Source organism: Stigmatopora argus, chromosome 1 (genome assembly GCF_051989625.1).
Source record: "Stigmatopora argus isolate UIUO_Sarg chromosome 1, RoL_Sarg_1.0, whole genome shotgun sequence".
In the NCBI taxonomy this organism is placed as follows: domain Eukaryota; kingdom Metazoa; phylum Chordata; class Actinopteri; order Syngnathiformes; family Syngnathidae; genus Stigmatopora; species Stigmatopora argus.
This window is the reverse complement of record NC_135387.1, coordinates 29,229,945-29,249,849: the sequence shown is the minus strand read 5'-3', so window position 1 is coordinate 29,249,849 and position 19,905 is coordinate 29,229,945. Positions and strand designations below refer to the sequence as shown.

Genomic DNA, 19,905 nt, shown 5'->3' with positions numbered 1-19,905 from the left:
ACCAGACTGGAATTAAGGAATGAGATTAAATCGCTGAAGGAAGCCCCGCCAAAATAATAATGTTAGTCAGCGCTAAGGCGACGCGTGCTGTTTGAGTCACTCTTAATGTACGAAGTGATGGGTTGAAATCTTGACTTGTGTTTCAAGACCATGTTCTCAACACCAGTGATTGTCAAAGTGCTTGATGAGTACCAACAGATGTACACGAAAGAATCGATAAGAATCAGAATTGACGACACTAACATGCTGGTTGGTAAGAAAAGATTGCGGTAAAAATGTTCACAATCCTTTTCAAGAACCAAGATGTATTCATAATCCAACTTCAGGTCGCACTTTTTCCATGAAGAATCAAGGTAGAAAAATGGTTCACTTGTCATTAGAAAACTCAAATTATTCTCTTTCTGATTACACCAGAATATCAGCTTGTAAAAATGAGTCATTGAGATTCATTTTGCTATGTCAAGTCACAAATGTGGACTATGAAGAGTTTGCGTTTCAGTTTGATCTATTTAATACCGTATTTTGCTGTTTAATATACCCCCCATTTAATATACCCGGGTATATTAAATGGCGTGCAAACGGGAAGGTACGATCCACTACGCACTCTTTATGCCGTGACGGGGTGCGTCAATGTTTTGCAAACAAACTACTTACTGCTGAAAAAAGTCTGACTTGGAATTTTAATGAGCTTAAGTATCTATAATTATGCCCCTATAAACACCATACAAATCTTGCCAAAAAAGCTAAGTTGCCATTTAATATACCCGGGTATATTAAACGGCAGGGGTATATTAAATGGCGCACAAAAGGGAGGCTCAAAAAAGCAAAAATCATTTAATATACACGGGTATATTAAATGGCAAAATACGGTAAGGGACAGCACATTAATGAACATATTTATATTCATGTTAATGAATATATTTAAATATGTAAGATTGTAGCTGAGGGCTATTTTCCATCTTTAGTCCCTTGTGTAGGTTTAACATTAACGATGACACACACAGTTTTAGACTGCGTTGTGATGGCAATTTTGTTGGTCTAACAGCCAGGCTTTAAGATAATTGGCCAAGAGGTTCAGAGACGGGAGTTGACGTATGCTAATTGCTATGTGAGGCATGGCTAAATGAACTGTTTTTGAAGGGAACTACACAGTCACCTCTAGAGCCAGCCCTTGTCGATGAATTGGATTTTTTCTGTAGAATGACAAATGCAGAGTGAAAAATCCACTCTATAACCTGAAAAGTTCGTCATAGAACACGTACGCTGAACAAAACATTCCGTACTGAATCGACACTGAATGCTTTCAAACAAAGCGTTGCCATGTCCAATACATTTGATGACTTTAACGGCCATTTTGAACAACTATTCAAACAGTGACAAAAAGACGTCCGAATGATGGATGACGAAGCTTCTGCAAGTACTCTCAAACAGACCTCCCAAACAAGAAACAAATCTCGAAGCAGTGCGCCCGGGAGATGACAAGTTGCGGGGGAGCCTAAAGAAAGGCAAGAAGAAGTGCAATCTTAACAAATGTTTACCCTAGCCCTGTTGCCAAGCTGTGCAGCAATAACCCAGCGTGGCGAAAGGGACTGCCTGAGCCTAGAAGAAAGGCCGGGGAGCGCCAGGTCAAGGGTCACTAACTCCATCATTGTGTCCAACAGGGCAAGCACACTTCAGCTTTTCTCTGGCTCTCAAAGGCCCGTGGTGGGGGTGGAAAAACAGAAGTGAAAACATTCGGTCAGGTCCGCGGGCTTTATCGTAGCCTCGGAAGAAAGATCCAGAACCCCAAAAGGTTAAATGAAGAGCGAAAGGGCCCTTCTGTCCAATTACCGAGGGACAAATGCTCTCCGTGACCCGGGCGGGTCAAAGTTCAGCGGAGCCATTGGAAGTGGCACACTCTGGCTTTTTGTGTACCCGATGAGATGAACCTCCGTGGTGTTTATCTAGGTGACACCGCGCCCTATAGTAAAAGTATAAATAATATGGAGGCTTGTGCGCTGCCACTTAGTGGAATTAATTTATAGACTAAGGTAGGCGAGCTTTAAACCACGTGTGTCAAAGTGGCGGCCCGGGGGCCAAATCTGGCCCGCCGCATCATTTTGTGTGGCCCGGGAAAGTAAATCATGAGTGCCAACTTTCTGTTTTAGGATCACATTAAAATGAAGAGTATAGATGTATTACATTTCCTGATTTTCCCCCTTTTAAATCAATAATTGTCATTTTTTAAATCCATTTTTTCTGTGTTTTTAGTTCAAAAATCATTTTCTAAATCTAAAAATATATATAAAAAAAGCTCAAATAAACATTGTTTTAGATCTATAAAAAACTGAATATTCAGGGCTTTTAATCCAATTCTTTTAATCCATTTATATAAAAAAATCTAAATATTATATCTAAAATGGTCCGGCCCACATGAAATCGAGTTGAGGTTAACGCGGCCCGCGAACCAAGTCTGACACCCTTGATTTAAACAATAGTGAAAGGTCATTTTTATGCTCTCTCATCCTTGGAAATGGATAAAACTCTTACTTGGAAGAGCTCTTTTTTATTAAGTACAGAAAAAAAATACTCAATTGCAATGTTCTACTTCCCTTTCGCCAACAAATTTTTTGGTGTCTTAACTTCTGGGCATGCATATTCAACTACTCACATGAAATGTATGTGAAAATACATCTAAACACTGAAGGTGCTGGTTTAAAAACTGAATAAACACTTAAATTATGAACAGATAATAAAATACATTGAAGTCGAGCTACTAAACTTCTAAGTACGTTTTTTTGTGCGGTAATCTCAGTCTCAGTCTGCAGAAGGTCCCCACCTTGTGGACTTCCTGTGTGTGGCTCCAGTTTTTTTAACTAGGTCTACAATGTCTTGTGTGTCTTGTGCCCGTCTTGCTACTGTAACCAAGAAATTTCCCAAATACGGGATGAAATAAAGTTTTTTTTTTATTTGCCTTTACAAAAAGCGTTAAAAAATGCATTCCAGGTTCAAACCAAATAGTTGTCCTGATCACAAATCAGTCTGAGGCTTAAGCGACATTTGTGTGGTTAATACCAAATAGCACAAAGGCCCAGCAGAGCAACATGGTGAGGTTGCTCCATATCCGGGATATTTGGATTAGCCTGTTCCTGGACTACTTCCTCCTCGGCCTGTGGTTCGCCCGGGATTAAATCAGAGAATGTAATCATCTGCATTGGATGTTTTACTAAGCAAAACACAACCCTATCATTGGATTCTGTCCATTGACTTTTCAGCGCTACTTAATATGCATGCAACATTCATGCTGGAAATAGCATTTGTTTTAACTTTATATCACCACTGTACAGTGTGATACGGATCCATTTTCACAAATAAACAGTTAACCTGTTACAGGTTAAGAGAGCTAGCTGGCCAAAAGGCAGATTATGCCGGTTGCCATGCAACCACAAGGCAGATAAATGACAAACACCCAATTACTTTCTGCAAAGAGATCCTGCGAGTTACCGTATTTTCTCACATATACGCCGTATTTGTCCCAAAAAAATGATGACTGAATCGATGGTACGTCTTATATGCGCACAAATTAGACTTGACATGCACAAAACCCCATAACGAAAGACAATACCTTACCTGGGGATGACAAACTAGACCACTACGGACACACTTCCTGATTGTACTGCTCACGTGACTTCCTTTTTGAATTTGTCTGTGTGCAGGCAACACCGTTTTGGAATATGCAATCCAGCAGACGATCTTTTCGATTTCATAAAGTATCTCAGAAATACCATGTGCGATGATTTTTCTCAAGATTTTCCCTTCAAAGTAACACATTTGTACTCCCTATTAAAACCATGAATATGGAGGTGAAAATTCCAAATCAGGGGGCGGCTTATACGAGAGAAATTGTAAAATTCAGCATTTTTAAGGCAATTTTAAGGGTGCGGTTTATACCCGGAGCCGGCTTATATGCGAGAAAATACGGTAGTCATTGTGATATTAACAGTTTCCAGCAAGAGATCATTTTTAGGCAGTTTTCAGTGGAAACAGGCAACAACCTTTAGGAATGTGAAATCCAGCAATCGATTTATACAGTATCTCAGAAATACCACGTGCGATGATTTTTCTTAAGACTTTCCCTTCAAAGTAACACATTTGTACTCCCTATTAAAACCATGAATATGGAGGTGAAAATTGTGAAGCAGGGGGCGGCTTATACGCGAGAAATTGTAAAATTCTACGATTTTAAGGCAATTTTAAGGGACCGGCTTATACGCGGAGGCGGCTAGTATGCGAGAAAATACGGCAACCGTCATAAAGGAGTTCAATCTAAAATTTTGTACTCCACATTTCCTCGATTTCAACAATATTCATTCTATGACAGGCATAAAACGACAGCTACCCTGAGCGCATCCATCAAAGGCCTGCGATGCACTCGAGTGAAACAAACTAAAGCCAATGAAAAGCTTTAAATCTCTTCCTCTGCAAAATCCATTTAGCATGGCTTTGCTACACTCTGCCTAGGGGGTCCTTGGCTGGATAGCGGGCGTGGCCGTGCCGGAATGAACCCCGCATCTGCGGGTTGTGGGTGTATAGTTACTTGGGAGTGTTGGATGTGGAGGATTTTCTTCTCGGCAGGCCCTCTCCCGAGCTGGCGCATAAGCCTGTTGGACACAGTTTGGAGCATTAAAGGGAAGTCACAGGGACTGAGTTGGGGTCCTGGGGTCTTACAAGACCTGAGAAAGCGCGGGACGGCCTTGGTTCTCCAGATCAGGAACCCAAGTTCCAGCTGCAGCATCAGTTGAGAACCAATATAACCCGTCAAAGCACCCTTCAACCTACTCATCAATCTGTATGTTTTTATCATTAGCAATTTTTTATAGCTTTTAGCTCCGGGAAAAGGGATTCTGTCAAATTAATACTACCACATTTATATTTACTATAGGGCGAGATGTTCATTAACAAGTTTTTTTTAATTATACCTGTCAATTTATACGCGTTTCCTGTATTTTATACACTTTGTGATCATTTCAAAGTGTACGCCGTATAACAACTTTTGTACAGGATTTTTTTAAGTGCGTTTTTTCTAAAACTGATCTGGTTTAACCCAATTCGGCTCTAATCCGGATCGTCTCGGTCACTTGGAGCAGACAAAAACATCGTCAACTGCTAGTATTGTCATAATTTAAGCATGATATTTGCACAGGTGTCAGTCACTTCTGCCTTTTCACTATGTAAATATACCATCTCAGCAAGCAATGTACCCAGAAAGTCAAGCTCTCAGCGTCAAACAGCGACATCTACAGAATCTTAAATTTAGTGTGTGCTGATTGGGGCACCCCGTCCACTTTGGACAAAATTTTAGACTTTTAAGTGAGTAAATATTTCCAACGTTGCATTTCTACGTTTCTTAATCGCTTAATAAGGGAATTTCAATCATTAATAAGGGGAGCAATTGGCCGAAGTTGACAGATATGCTTTATACATAAGGCGCACCTGATAATAACATTAGTGCATCAATGTATACTGCATTTGACATTTTTTTCCTCTATTTAGTCACGGTTGTAATATATTTATTTAATAGGTATTTTTTATGGGTTGTATCAGTGTTTCCCAACCACTGTTGTGCGGCAGGAAATTATCTAGTAAAACGCCATGAGAAATTCCTATTACAAGTTTGAAGTCACATTCTGCTACATTAACATGACTCTTATTAAAAACTACCAGTAAGATGACTCTCGAGAGTTAGCTATGCAACAGAACAAATACAGTGGTACCTCGACATACGAGTGGCCCGACATACTAGCAATTTGAGATACAAGTAAAATTTCGGGCAAATATTTATCTTGAGATACGAGACAACTTTTGATATATGAGCAGACAGGGGACGCAAGATGCTGCTCATAAGAACATCATGGCCACTGTCTCCTTCCCATTGCAACTCCCTCTTTGTAATGTCTCTGTGAGCACTGGGCGGAGCGTTGCATTTTTTCAGTGTTTTTTTTCCCGTTAGTTAGTGCGAATGGCGGAGCGATCGCTAATACGAGAGGAGTATATACTACTTCTCCTTGGCAAGTGGTCGTGCGTTATCCTATTGTGAGGACATTTGTGTGCATCATTTTGGGAATATTTAGAAGGGAATACAAACTGAAACAACCCTAAATATTGACTGAAAGTCAACCCGGGAGAAGAAAGGTATCAAAATGTCAAACAAAATTCGAATTAAGTTTAGTGTTAGGTTCAATTAAACTTATTTTTGAGTGTCTGCATCATAATCCAAGTTCATTTAAATTTGTTTATGTTATGTTACAAGCGCGTTGCCATGCAAAAAGCCCCCCCTCTCTCTGTCCGTCTCTCTCTCCCCCCCCCCTTTGAAATCTGTATAATTTTAGTACTATTAAACACATTTTAGTAATATTAAACCACTAGTTATGTGTTACTTTGTTAATAGATGTCGAAATAGAACAAATCAAAATGTTTTTCCAATCCAATATCCTGTTTTTGGTGTTTTTTCCGAGGGTTGGAACAAATTAATTTGTTTTTAGTTCATTTCATGTGAAACTTTCATTTGAGTTACGCGAAAATCGACATACGAGCTCAGTCCCGGAACGAATTTAGCTCGTATCTCGAAGTACCACTGTATCCGTAAACCGTGCGCCTTGACATTTTTGAACGGGCGACATTCCAACACTTGCATAACCATGCACAGATGCCACCTCTTGGTGGGCCTGCTCTTTCACTCTATAGAAAATGCCACGCTGAAAGAATCCATGCCCAGAACAACACCAGGTCGTTAAACAAATTCACACAGCGCCTCTCCATAGAATCCTGTGACATCCAGACCCACATGCTCCCACCATCTTGAGGGAAACGCAGCCTCGCCCCAAGGATTAACCCCCTGCCCCCAGCCCTGTATGCACGACCATCCCCTACTGCCCCTATTATCATATTTCATCCACCCCCGTTCGCCCCCCGTGCCCCCCCACAATCCCAACTTCTTCTCCTTCATCGCCCTCCCATAAGCACCACCAGCAAGGCGTGCCCTCTTTTTCTTCGGGCCACTCTCAGGGAGAAGAAGAGGCGGATGAAGGGGCGCCGGCTTTCACGGGGGGAACAATCTAGCGGGGAGCCCAAGAATGAGCGGGCACTCAATTAAGAGCTGCCCATTGAGCCCGCGGAGTGAGCCTTAACGCGGGCCCCTCCGAAAAAGACCGACTCCCATGAATAGCTTGTGGGCCTTCATGAAATATTAAAGAGCGGGGGGATTTCTCACAATATTTGTACACCTCCCTTTGTGAGGATTTCTCCCTCCATTGAGCTTGAAACTGTTAACACATCCGTTCTACTAAAGCATGGTCTCCAGACGCTGCTGAAAGAGCTTCGCCGTCCCAGGAACCCCCCAAAAAAGCAGACCCCCCCTCTTTATCTAACCCACATGTGTCAAAGTGGCGGCCCGGGGGCCACATCTGGCCCGCCGCATCATTTTGTGTGGCCCGGGAAAGTAAATCATGAGTGGCGACTTTCTGTTTTAGGATCAAATTCAAATGTAGAGTATAGATGTATATTAAATTTCGTGATTTTCCCCCTTTTAAATCAATAATTATATTTTTTTAATCCATTTTTTCTGTGTTTTTAGTTCAAAAATCATTTTGTAAAATCTAAAAATATATTTAAAAAAAGCTAAAATAAACATTGTTTTAGATCTATAAAAAACGGAATATTCAGGGCTTTTAATCCAGTTCTTTTAATCAATTTATTTAAGAAAAAAATCTAAATATTATATCTAAAATGGTCCTGTCCACGTGAAATCAAGTTGACGTTAAAGCGGCCCACGAACCAACCCGAGTCGACATTATATACGAGCCGTATATAATGACAATAAAGGCATTCAATCATTCTCTGGTCAAGGAAGTTGCTTTAAATGTTTCTTACATTTGGTGACATACTCTTTAATTTCCAAGTAAATGATGCTTAAATCACAATAAGAACATTCAGGCATGCACTCAGGCGTAGATTGAAGCAGTGTTTTCAATTTTATTGTGGATCATACAGAATATACTAGTGGTACCTCGACATACGAGTGGCCCGACATACAAGAAATTTAAGATACGAGTAAAATTTCGGGCAAATATTTATCTTGAGGTACGAGACAAATTTTGATATACGAGCAGACAGCGGACGCGAGAGGCTGCTCATAACAACATCACGGCCACTGTCTCTCACCCCGCAACTCCCTCATGTAATGTCTCTGGTCGCAACTCCCTCTTTGTAATGTCTCTGCGAGCACTGGGCGGAGCGTTGCATTTTTTTCAGTGTTTTTTTCCCGTTAGTAATTGCGAATATATTATATATACACTACTCGTTGGCAAGTGGTCTTGCGTTATCCTATTGTGAGGACATTTGTGTGCATCAATTTCAGACTATTTTGAAGGAAAGACCAAAGCAAACAACCCTCAATTGGTTGCATCCGAAAGTCAGGGTGGAGGCGGGGCAAAAAGAGCCAACCCGGGAGAAGAAAGGTATCAAAATGTCAAACAAAATTAGAATTAAGTTTAGTGTAAGGTTAGATTCAACTTATTTTTGAGTGTCTGCATCGTAATCCAAGTTCATTTAAATTTGTTTATGTTACGAGCCATGCAAAAAGTCTAATTTTAGTACTATTAAACACATTTTAGTACTATTAAACCACTAGTTATTTGTTACTTTGTTAATAGATGGCGAACTAGAACAAATAAAAATCTTTTTCCAATCCAATATCCTGTTTTTGTTGTTTTTTCAGAGGGTTGGAACGGATTCATTTGTTTTTAGTTCATTTCAATGGAAAACGTTCGTTTGAGTTACGAGAAAAATCGACGTACGAGCTCAGTACCGGAACGAATTAAGCTCGTATCTCCAGGTACCACTGTACTACCATTATTATGCAGATTTTTAGTAGACATTCCAGTACATAGCCCAATGGCCTTTCCCCATGTAAATGCTTTGGAATAGCGGAGGAAATAGTGTGCTTGAAGTGTGCGACTGGAAGGCAGCATGCGGCGGTGAGGAGGCGGCGTGCCCTTTTCCAGCAGAGTCCCAGCTGCGGAGCACATTGGACAGCGGCCCTCCATATGCTAAGGTCTGGGCCGCGGCTTGTCAAAAGCGGCGCTTCGGCATGCGAGGGGCACTTGGGGGGGCGCGTGTGGGGAGGAGTGGGAAGCATTGTAGCGGGAGGACAAGAGCCGAGGAAGACCCAGCAGGAGAGTTTGGGGCCTTTTCTAAAGGGCGACCCACTGGAGCTCCTTTTTCTCACAGCCTGCTCATGTGGCGTATTGGCCTCTTCGGCGGCCATCTTACCGCCAACGTTCCCCTTCCTGTTCCTCCGCAGATTGATACTCCAATGCTCCTCATTTGAATATATTGCAGATCGCCGTTCTTGAATGGCGCCTCTGATGAAGTGTTGTTTTTATGGCTCCTCGCGTGAATTCTAAAGAGCCCTGGGATACATTTTCCTCTTTTTGTTTTGGACTTCAAAGTTTGCAATGGGATGTGTCAGAATGAAGAAACTGCGGGGGGTCACCAGGGGCCGGTTGGAAGTTGTTTACCAAACCTCTCACCTAAAAACCATAGTCCCTACAGGGAATTTGTTTTTTTTCCCATGGCCCTAACAAAATGACCCTAGGCCCCCCACACCCAAGTCCATTATTCACACAACAGTTAATCACTCCATGTAAAAAAATAAATAAATACATTTTAAAAATCATCCTGCTTATATCATATTGTAGGGCAAGGGTGTCAGACTCGGGTTGGTTCGCGGGCCGCTTTAACGTCAACTTGATTTCACGTGGGCCGGACCATTTTAGATATAATATTTCAATTTTTTTAATAAATGGATTAAAAGAACTGGATTAAAAGCCCTAAATGTTCAGTTTTTTATAGATCTAAAACAATGTTTATTTTAGCTTTTTTAAATATATATTTTAGATTTTACAAAATGATTTTTGAACTAAAAACACAGAAAAATGGATTTAAAAATGACAATTATTGATTTAAACGGGGGAAAATCAGGAATTTTAATGTACATTGGACCATTTTAGATATAATATTTAGATTTTTTGAAATAAATTGATTAAAAGAACTGTTTTAAAAGCCCTGAATATTCAGTTTTTTATTGATCTAAAACAATGTTTATTTTAGCTTTTTTTAAATATATTTTTAGATTTTACAAAATGATTTTTGAACTAAAACAGAGAAAATTGATTAAAAATGACAATTATTGATTTAAAAAGGGGGAAAATCAGGAAATTTAATATACATCGGACCATTTTAGATATAATATTTAGATTTTTTTAAAATAAATGGATTAAAAGAACTGGATTAAAAGCCCTGGATATTCCGTTTTTATAGATCTAAAACAATGTTTATTTTAGCTTTTATTTTTAGATTTTACAAAATGATTTTTGAACTAAAAACAGAAAAAAATGATTAAAAAATGACAATTATTGATTTAAAAGGGGGAAAATCAGGAAATGTAATATACATCTATACTCTTCATTTTAATTTGACCCTAAAACAGAAAGTCGGCACTCATGATTTACTTTCCTAGGCCACACAAAATGATGCGGCGGGCCATATTTGGCCCCCGGGCCGCCACTTTGACACGTGTTATCGAGAATAAGATCTAAAAGGTTTTAAATGTGTGTTTCTGCATTTTTTTAAAGTTCAGATGTAATTTAATTTCCCGAATACGGGATGAATAAAGTTATCCAAATCTACAGTAATACCCTGACATACGAGTATCCCAACATCCGAGAAATTTGAGATTTGAGGAAAAATCTGAGCTAATTTTTGCCTTGAGATACGAGACAAATTTGAGATACGAGCATACAAGATGGCTCCCGAAGCGGCCGAATATGCGAGAGTCTGTTTATGACAACAGCATCACTCTCTTTCTCGCCACATCTCCCTCGCGTTAAGATATCTACGAGCAGATAAGATCTACGTACAGGTTGCATTTTTTTTTACTAGCTATAGCGTGACCGAGTCAGTAATCTGCAAAAAAGCCAGCAGAATTTACAAGGACTTGATAGCAAAATAAGCATTTGAAAAAGACACCAGAGAAACCCTTCAAAACGAGTCGTTTAAAAAAGATTTTTAAAAACGAACACTCGGTTTTGTGGCATGGAGAAGACAGGAAGTTCCGATTCGAAAGCCGCGGTGGAATACATTAACATCTTTGCCTCGGTTATCGCGCAAGGTTTAAATTTAGTGTAACGTAAAATTAAAACGTATTTTAAGTGTGCATTGTGATCTAAGTTCCTAAATTTAAAGTTTATATCATGTTACGAGCGCGTTGCCGTCAATAATGTCACATTTTAGTATTAATAATCATAACGTCCATATAGACACTTGTTACTTTGTGAGTAGTTAGTGAATTAGAACAAATAAAATGATGTTTTTCCATTGTAATATCTTATCAAATCAAATCAATCAAATCAAAAGCCTTCATTGTCATTATACAACAGCTGCGTATAACAAAATTAGTGGCACTACTCCACAAAGTGCATGTTTCAGTAAAAACATAAGTAATTTGAAGAAATGTGACCCGAGCAAGTCTTACAACCACTAGTTTGCTGCCATCTTCTGGCCAATGACAAATAAATCACAACTCTAGTGTTCAAAACATGCTGGAACATTCTAAAACAAGTATCTTTGGTTTTTAATAGTCTTTTGGAAAATCTGACACTTATTTTGTCTGCACAAGATAGCAAGAAAAGTCCAAAAAGTCCAAACGAAACACTTTCTAAATTGTGTTAAAAACAAAGACTCACCTTAAATCTATAAAAAAAAATATTTGCACTTTGAACCACAAACCTCACATTTTTTTTTTTAACATAGCTATATTTTTTTTAACATTTTGGGTTCTTCACATACTGAATTGTTTGGTTAGGATTTCCCGTTCATTTATCATGTTGTGTTCTTGTTTTTCTTATATGTTGAATATGAAGTAGTTTTTGATTTGATTGCCCATTTTCCTGCTGTCCAAATCATTCATTCATTTTCTGAACCACTTATCCTCACAAGGGTCGCGGGGCGTGCTGGAGTCTAGCCCAACTAACTAAGGGCTTACCTTGCATGTTTTTTGGGATGTGGGAGGAAACTGGAGTACCTGGAAAAAAAGGATTATATATTAGTGAAATCATTTAGGTCCAAAAATTCCACCCACTCTTTTCCTCATAAATGAGTCAAACAAGGGACTAAATAACGATGGAAATTAGCCCTAGGCTACAATCTTACATATTTACATTCATTAACATGAATATGAATACCGTATTTACTCACATATAAGCTACCCGCGCGTATAGCAGCACTCTTAAAATTGCCTTAAAATAGTTGAATTTTACAATTTCTCTCGTATAAGCCGCCCCCTGATTCCTAATTTTCACTTCCATATTCATGGTTTTAATAGGGAGTACAAATGTGTTACTTTGAAGGGAAAATCTTAAGAAAAATTATATTTTAATCATTTCAAAGGAAAAATTAAATTATGTTCAACAATAAAGTAGAAAATAAATGTGTTCTTAGATTTTACAACATGCTTTTTGAACTAAAAACACAAATAAATGATTAAAAATTTGCAATTATTGATTTAAAAAAGGAAAAAATGAGGAAATATAATATACATCTAAAATCTTCATTTGAATTTGATCCTAAAAAAGAAAGTTGGCATTCATGATTTACTTTCACGGGTCGTACAAAATGATGCGACAAGCCAGATAAAGCCATTTTCAAGACGGACTTTTCAAGAGAAAAAAGCTGGACATCATTAAGAAAGCAAGCAATCCTGTCACTACCGGGAATGAACATTTTCAGCACTAAATCGAATTAAAACGTATGCCAGAAATACAACAGGACAGGCTCGACTTTCAGCATTAGCTTCGATGACGATAGAAAAGAAGGAAGAAAGAAAGGAGGATAGATATTGTGTACAGTAAAAAAAGCATTTTTGGTGAGTAAAATATGGCTATATTCATAAATAATATTTTAATTGTATGAGGTTATTCTTGATTATTTTTGTGTGTCACAGCTGTAGATGCAGTAGAGGTTTTATAGCCATAAAATAGTTTTTGAGGGTTGGATTGAAGGCGTCGCTAGAAAATGCACGGACCACCGCTGCTTAATGAATTTTAATTAAATAAAATAATAATAATAATGCCTAATTACTGTCTCTTCTCACGGTCACATCTAAAAAAAAGGTTAAATGAAGTGCAAGTGTCCGCGTGTAAGCGAGCGTGTATGTGTGTAGAAACTGCCACAATTGAGGCTAATACCCGTGAGAAAATTTTGTGTAAGTGTAAACATGATCGAAGATGAAAGAAACTGTAATCTTATAAAACGGAGTGAGATGTGCACCTGCAGTCATTCCTCGTCTGCTCGCCTAATTTCCACCTCGAAGACCCCAACGTCCCCATGGTTGACTCGATCCAACACGAAGCCCAATTTACCGGCGTGGGTTTCCGAATCGACACGGAGACGAGGCCGCCATATTCGTTCGTGGCCCTCATTGCCATGGCCATTAAACACAGCGCCCGCGAGAGGCAAACCGTGAGTGAGATTTACGACTTCATCTCCGCCAACTTCCCTTTTTACCAGAGCCACCAAACCGGCTGGAAAAACAGCGTCCGGCACAATTTGTCTATAAATGACTGTTTTATCAAAGTCCCAAAGGAAACCTCGCGAGGCAGAAAGGGTCACCACTGGATGCTGCACCCCGCCTTCGAGGACATGTTCGAGGCGGGCGACTACCGGCGCCGGCGCCGTCGACGCGGCGCGAGGAGGCCGGAAAGGAGCCGCTTGAGTTCGGCCGCCGTGGAATACTCGACGCCCTACGCTAGCCCCAACTGGTTCAACGTAGCGCAACCGGGCTTTTACAGCGTGAATTCGTTTCCGCAGAACAACTACCACGGGTTATTCAACTCCCCCCCGGTGAGCCCTTACCTGAGCCCGCCGTGCTTCAACTCCGTCCCAGGGCCCGTCTTCCATCAGCAGCCGATTTTGGCGCCACAGGACTGGAGCCAGTATGGCGCCGTAGGCCCCAACATGGCTGGCGTCGTGGGCCCCAACATGGCTACCGTCGCGTCGGTGGAGTTTAGCTACTAGCTAATAGCTATTAGCTACTAGCCCTTGAAATACATACCGTTCGGGAAACAAGTGAAAATGCAGCAACGCGTTTGTTCGTTGGAGGGAAAAAGTTCTTACCTGTCTTTTATATTTTGAGCCCAACCTTAACGTTCTTGTCGTTTATTTCTTATTGTTGGGTATGATGCACTTTTCATGTTGTTGTTCACATGTTCGCCAAATTATTCATGTTTTGTTAAATAAATCTATTTTGGCAAAAAAATGGTTTAGGCTTTCTTTTTTAATTCAACAGGCGGTGTAGGTTTGACTTTTTTTATACAAATATTTTCGCGTATAACTTTTCTTTTGTTTCTTTAACCCTTTATGGTGCAAGTGACTGTTTTAAACTGGGCATATAATGACCTGGTGTCCACATATTTGGGCATGGCATTTTGGATTGTAATATGTACATATGGTATATTTTATTTAAATACCGTTTTAGAAATTCATTTCAATGAATAAATCAGTTATCATCATTCAAATATTAATGAAACTATATTGGAAAAATAATAAACACAAATGCACTCTAACGTAAACCTTTTTGTTAATCTCAAAAATTGTATTTACTGATTGTGACCGCGATGACATCAAATTATTAAAATCGAATGAATATCTATCACCCAGTAAGTTAAATGAGTGACTTGGAAGGTGTAATATTTGGACTAAAACATAGCATTCTGAGATTTTATAACTGTTCTACTATGTTGAATTGGCCGACATTTGACCTGTTCGTCCCTTCTAATACTATCTCGTGAGTGCCTGAGCAAAGCTGTTCTACAAATACAATAGTTTGCGTAGATTTTTAAGATTTGAATAAACTAGCAACTTTCAAATAAATTATTATGGTAAATACATATTTTTAAAATGTGTATTAAAAATTTTAAATCTTAGAAATAACATGTTCGCATCATAACCAGACGTCACTTTCGCTTCCGGTTCAGGGGCTAGGCAAAAGTGTAGCTAGCTTGCAGCGTGTTATATTGACATGGTTACTCAGCCTTAAGACAAATTACCTATACAGTGGTACCTCGTCATACGACCGTTCGTCATACGGAATGCTCGTCTTACGGGGGAAATTTCGATCGAATAATTCGCCCGTGATGCGGTCAAAATTTCGTGATGCGACCAAGCCAGGTTGCCATGGCATTTTTTTTGGCATATCTTTCGTGTATAACAATATTTACGAGCACCGGATGAGCTATTCAGACCAGGAAACGCACAACGCGCATGCGCAGTGAAAAGAGGGCTTTCTGGGTAATGAAGTATACTCGTGCTCGCAAAAGCATCCCCGGTAGCAACTCTATCATAGGCGCCGTTCGAGGGGATGCGAACACAGATGCTACAAGCTAAAAGGAGCCGCTAGCCAGCGCCCCCGAAGCTCTAATAAGCAACGGGGCGATCGCTGATAAAAGACTGCTCGTTGGCTGCTCATAAGAACATCGGGGGCACTGGCTCGCTACAGCATCCCCGGTAGCAACTCTATCATAGGCGCCGTTCGAGGGGATGCGAACACAGATGCTACAAGTTAAAAGGGAGCCGCTAGCCAGCGCCCCCGAAGCTCCCATGAGCAGCGGGGCGATCGCTGATAAGACTGCTGCTCGTTGGCAAGTGGTCGTGCGTTCTCCGATTGTGAGGACATTTGTGTGCATCATTTTCGGAATATTTTGAAGGGAATAGTACAACAGCAAACAGCCCATCGATAGCGAACGTGAGGGTGGAGTGTTTGTTCCGTTTACGAGTGCGTTGTGTGGAAAAAAAAACGAAACCCCCCGCCCCTTTTGTGCGTCTCTCTCTCCCCTCGGCGAAATCCGCCCAATTTTAGTTAGATTAAACACTTTATTTCTATTAAACTACTCGTTATTTATTACTTTGTCAATACAGTGGTACCTCGAGATACGAGCTTAATCCGTTCCGGGACTGAGCTCGTATGACAAGTTACTCGTAACTCGAGGTAAAGTTTCCCATTGAAATGAATGGGAAACAAATTAATTCGTTCCAACTCTCTGAAAAAAACACCAGAAACAGGATATTGGATTGAAAAAAATAGTTTTATTTCTTATAATTCGCCATATATTGACAAAGTAATAAATAACGAGTGGTTTAATAGAAATAAAGTGTTTAATCTAACTAAAATTGGCCGGATTTCGCCGAGGGGAGAGGGGCTTCGGTTTTTTTTTTCCTCCACACAACGCCCTCGTAAACAGAACAAACACTCCACCCTCACGTTCGCTATCCATGGGCTGTTTGCTGTCGTACTATTCCCTTCAAAATATTCCGAAAATGATGCACACAAATGTCCTCACAATCGGAGAACGCACGACCACTTGCCACTTGCTCATGGGAGCTTCGGGGGCGCTGGCTAGCGGCTCATTTTAGCTTGTAGCATCTGTGTTCGCATCCCCTCGAACGGCGACTATGATAGAGTTGCTACCGGGGATGCTGTTGCGAGCCAGTGCCCCCGATGTTCTTATGAGCAGCCAACGAGCAGAGTCTTTTATCAGCGATCGCCCCGCTGCTCATGGTAGCTTCAGGGGCGCTGGCTAGCGGCTCCTTTTAGCTTGTAGCATCTGTGTTCGCATCCCTCGAACGGCGCCTATGATAGAGTTGCTACCGGGGATACTTTTGCGAGCACGAGTATACTTCATTACCCAGAAAGCCCTCTTTTCACCGCGCATGCGCCTTGTGCGTTTCCTGGTCTGAATAGCTCATCCGGTGCTCGTAAATATTGTTATACACGAAAGATATGCCAAAAAAAATGCCATGGCAACCTGGCTTGGTCGCATCACGAAACTTTGACCGCATCACGGGCGAATTATTCGATCGAAATTTCCCCCGTAAGACGAGCATTCCGTATGACGAACGGTCGTATGACGAGGTACCACTGTATATGGCGAATTATAAGAAATAAAACATTTTTTTCAATCCAATATCCTGTTTTTGGTGTTTTTTTCAGAGAGTTGGAACGAATTAATTTGTTACCCATTCATTTCAATGGGAAACTTTACCTCGAGTTACGAGTATCTTGTCATACGAGCTCAGTCCCGGAACGGATTAAGCTCGTATCTCGAGGTACCACTGTATTTATTTTACCGCGTGACTTTGTTATTTATGTAATGGAGAGTTTTAAGGACATCTTGCAACAATATCCGGAAATATTGTATAGCGCTTGAAGTGGGTCTCATATTGAAATGTGTATTTTGCCTGTTTCCATGACGACAATTTGATAAGGTAAGAGGACAATTATCCTCCCTATTTGGTGCCTCAAATTAATATTCTAAAGAGATAAACTGTAGCTGGATTGAACAGTGTTATGTGCACTTATAATTTTATTTTGTGAGAGATTATTTCGTTCTGTTAAGAATCGTAGAGACTAGAATTCCTTAAAATAAAATAATATTTTACAGAAACAAGCTAAGACGTCTGAGAATTTTGGTAAATAACGGATCTAGCATTTTTGATACGTTAAAGGTTCGAATGCTTTTGATACATTTTGGCTCTGGTACTTCTATTTAGCTTTTATCAAGTACTATTGAAGATTAAATCGGATCGACCCATTCACACATCTGACTCAGTTAGGACTATATAAGGCAGAATTTAATCAGACGCCAAAATGGTTCCACAAAACATAACTAAAAGAAATTGCCACTCAGCATGAAGACAGAGCGAATGCTGGAATGAGCAAGCTTTGCCCTGGACATAAATCCATACCTGTCAACCTCTGCCGATAACTGCCCTTATAAATGATTATGATTCCCCTTACAAACCCCCCAAAAACCTTACAAACACCGTACGAATCGTACGGTGTTTGTAAGGTTTTTGGGGGGTTTGTAAGGGGAATCATAATCATTTATAAGGGCAGTTATCGGCAGAGGTTGACAGGTATGTAAATCTGCCCAAATGATTAGAGAACCAGATTCATTTCTAATAAGGAGGATGAGAACAAGTTGTATGTTGCTCAATTAACTGGATCAATTAACAAAATTAAAATGTCATATCCAAAATCTTTCAGGTGCCAATGCTAACTCCATTCTGGACCGAACCACAGGAATCTTCTAATGATCCAATGCAGGGGTCGGGAACCTTTTTGAAAGAGAGAGAGAGTCATAAACAATTCCTATTTACAAATATTATTCCTTGAGAGCCATAATCCCAATTTAAAAGTCAAAACACATGAAAATGTGCAACTTTTTTTAGTCATTTGACAATTTTCAAAGTACAAAAAGTCTCTTAATTATTTTGACAACATTGTTAAGCTGTTGCTAATCAATGAATGTCAATGAGTTCATTGAGCATCAATGAGAGAATGAATGCAGAAGACTAATGAAAAAAAAAATCGATGCCAAAGTGCCGACGTGACGTTCCTATTGGTGCGTTCGGGACTCTTTTCTCTCACCACCGGTTTCCATATACATACCTGTCAACCTCTGCCGATAACTGCCCTTATAAATGATTATGATTCCCCTTACAAACCCCCCAAAAACCTTACAAACACCGTACGACGCGTACGGTGTTTGTAAGGTTTTTGGGGGGTTTGTAAGGGGAATCATAATCATTTATAAGGGCAGTTATCGGCAGAGGTTGACAGGTATGCATATATTAGCTCAGAGCCATATGCACCCATCAAAAGAGCCACATGTGGCTCCCAAGCCATAGGTTCCCTACCCCTGATCCAATATTTCATCCTCATCGGCCTTTGACTCGTTCCCGAATCTTGCAGGTATCCATGTTAGCCAAAGTTGACCCATCAACTGGTAATACTGCTATGTTTTACAAACCTTTCTCTCCAACTGGTGTGTGTGTGTTGATGCAGAAACTTCCACTCATGCAATCTGGTGGTACCGCAGGGGTCTTCGGGGAGGCGCCCACAAAGCCGTCCTTCTGCGTCCCTGAGGAAGAAATGGCCGGCCCGGGTTGTAACCGGCATGGGAAACTAATGGCCTGCAAAGGAAGAAAATGATCAAATCGAGCAGCTATAGTTGTGAATCAGGACTAATTTGATGTTTTCACCTCATAAGGCTTCCAGGGGTGTCAAACCGGTCCTCAAAGGGCTGCAGTGGGTGCAGGTTTTCATTCCAACTCAACAAGAGGATACCTTTTGCAAGTGTAATCAGTTAATCAGTTGATTGCAGCCAGGTGCTACTTATTTTAGAAGACACTTGATTGGTTAAAATGTCGGCACTGGATCGATCGGTTGGAACAAAAACCAGGACCCACTGCGGCCCTCGGCGGAATCGGTTTGAGACACCTGCCTTAAACACCTATTAGTGTATTTGGGACTCGGCTCTCTCACCAGTGGTTTCACATTTTATGTTACAGGTTAGTGAAGAGCCATAAGCACTCCAATAAAAGAACTATAAATAGCCCACGAATTATTGGCAGTGGTGGGATTTGAACCCACGCCTCCTGAGAGACTGGAGCCTAAATCCAGCGCCTTTGACCGCTCGGCCACACTACCTTGAATGAGCCAATATGAGGGATTTTGCAGTCCTAAATTGTGAAATAACCTTAAAAACCCTTATGTCTTTAAATATTAAATGTGTTATTTGTTACTTGCAATAAGATCAAACACAATGTAACATTTAAAGCAAAGGTCCTTAAAATTACCTAACTTTTTCTCAAAATGTAGCTTTTCTATTTAGTGTCACGGCTAGCTAGACTCGAACTGGACTTCGAGCTGCTCTCTTCACGCTGTGGCCTTCAGAGACCAGATTTAACATTATCGCCCCCCTCTGTCTAAAATCTGAATTGAGAACTTGGCAATTTGATGTAATGAGA

General features: G+C 40.3%; 1 protein-coding gene, 1 long non-coding RNA gene and 1 other non-coding gene across 3 annotated transcripts; 1 reads left to right on the top strand and 2 right to left on the bottom strand.

Annotated features, from left to right (window-relative positions):
- Positions 1–13,171: 13,171 nt before the first annotated feature.
- Positions 13,172–14,347, top strand: LOC144086881 (forkhead box protein L2-like). The gene has a single exon (XM_077617048.1). The coding sequence runs from the start codon at positions 13,423–13,425 to the stop codon at positions 14,110–14,112; it is 690 nt and encodes a 229-aa protein (XP_077473174.1). The 5' UTR covers positions 13,172–13,422; the 3' UTR covers positions 14,113–14,347.
- Positions 14,348–18,020: 3,673 nt separating this feature from the next.
- Positions 18,021–19,200, bottom strand: LOC144086892 (uncharacterized). Its single transcript, XR_013304595.1, has 3 exons — positions 19,138–19,200; positions 18,906–19,068; positions 18,021–18,210 (listed from the first exon to the last, which is right to left on the bottom strand). It is a non-coding gene; the product is annotated as an uncharacterized LOC144086892 (long non-coding RNA).
- A 303-nt stretch (positions 19,201–19,503) lies between these two features.
- trnal-uag (transfer RNA leucine (anticodon UAG)) lies at positions 19,504–19,585 on the bottom strand. The gene has a single exon. It is a non-coding gene; the product is annotated as a tRNA-Leu (tRNA).
- Positions 19,586–19,905: the final 320 nt, after the last annotated feature.

Bases quoted from the DNA above. Each gene is read 5' to 3' on its own strand.
- LOC144086881 (XM_077617048.1), top strand. From the start codon at position 13,423: ATGGTTGACTCGATCCAACACGAAGCCCAATTTACCGGCGTGGGTTTC.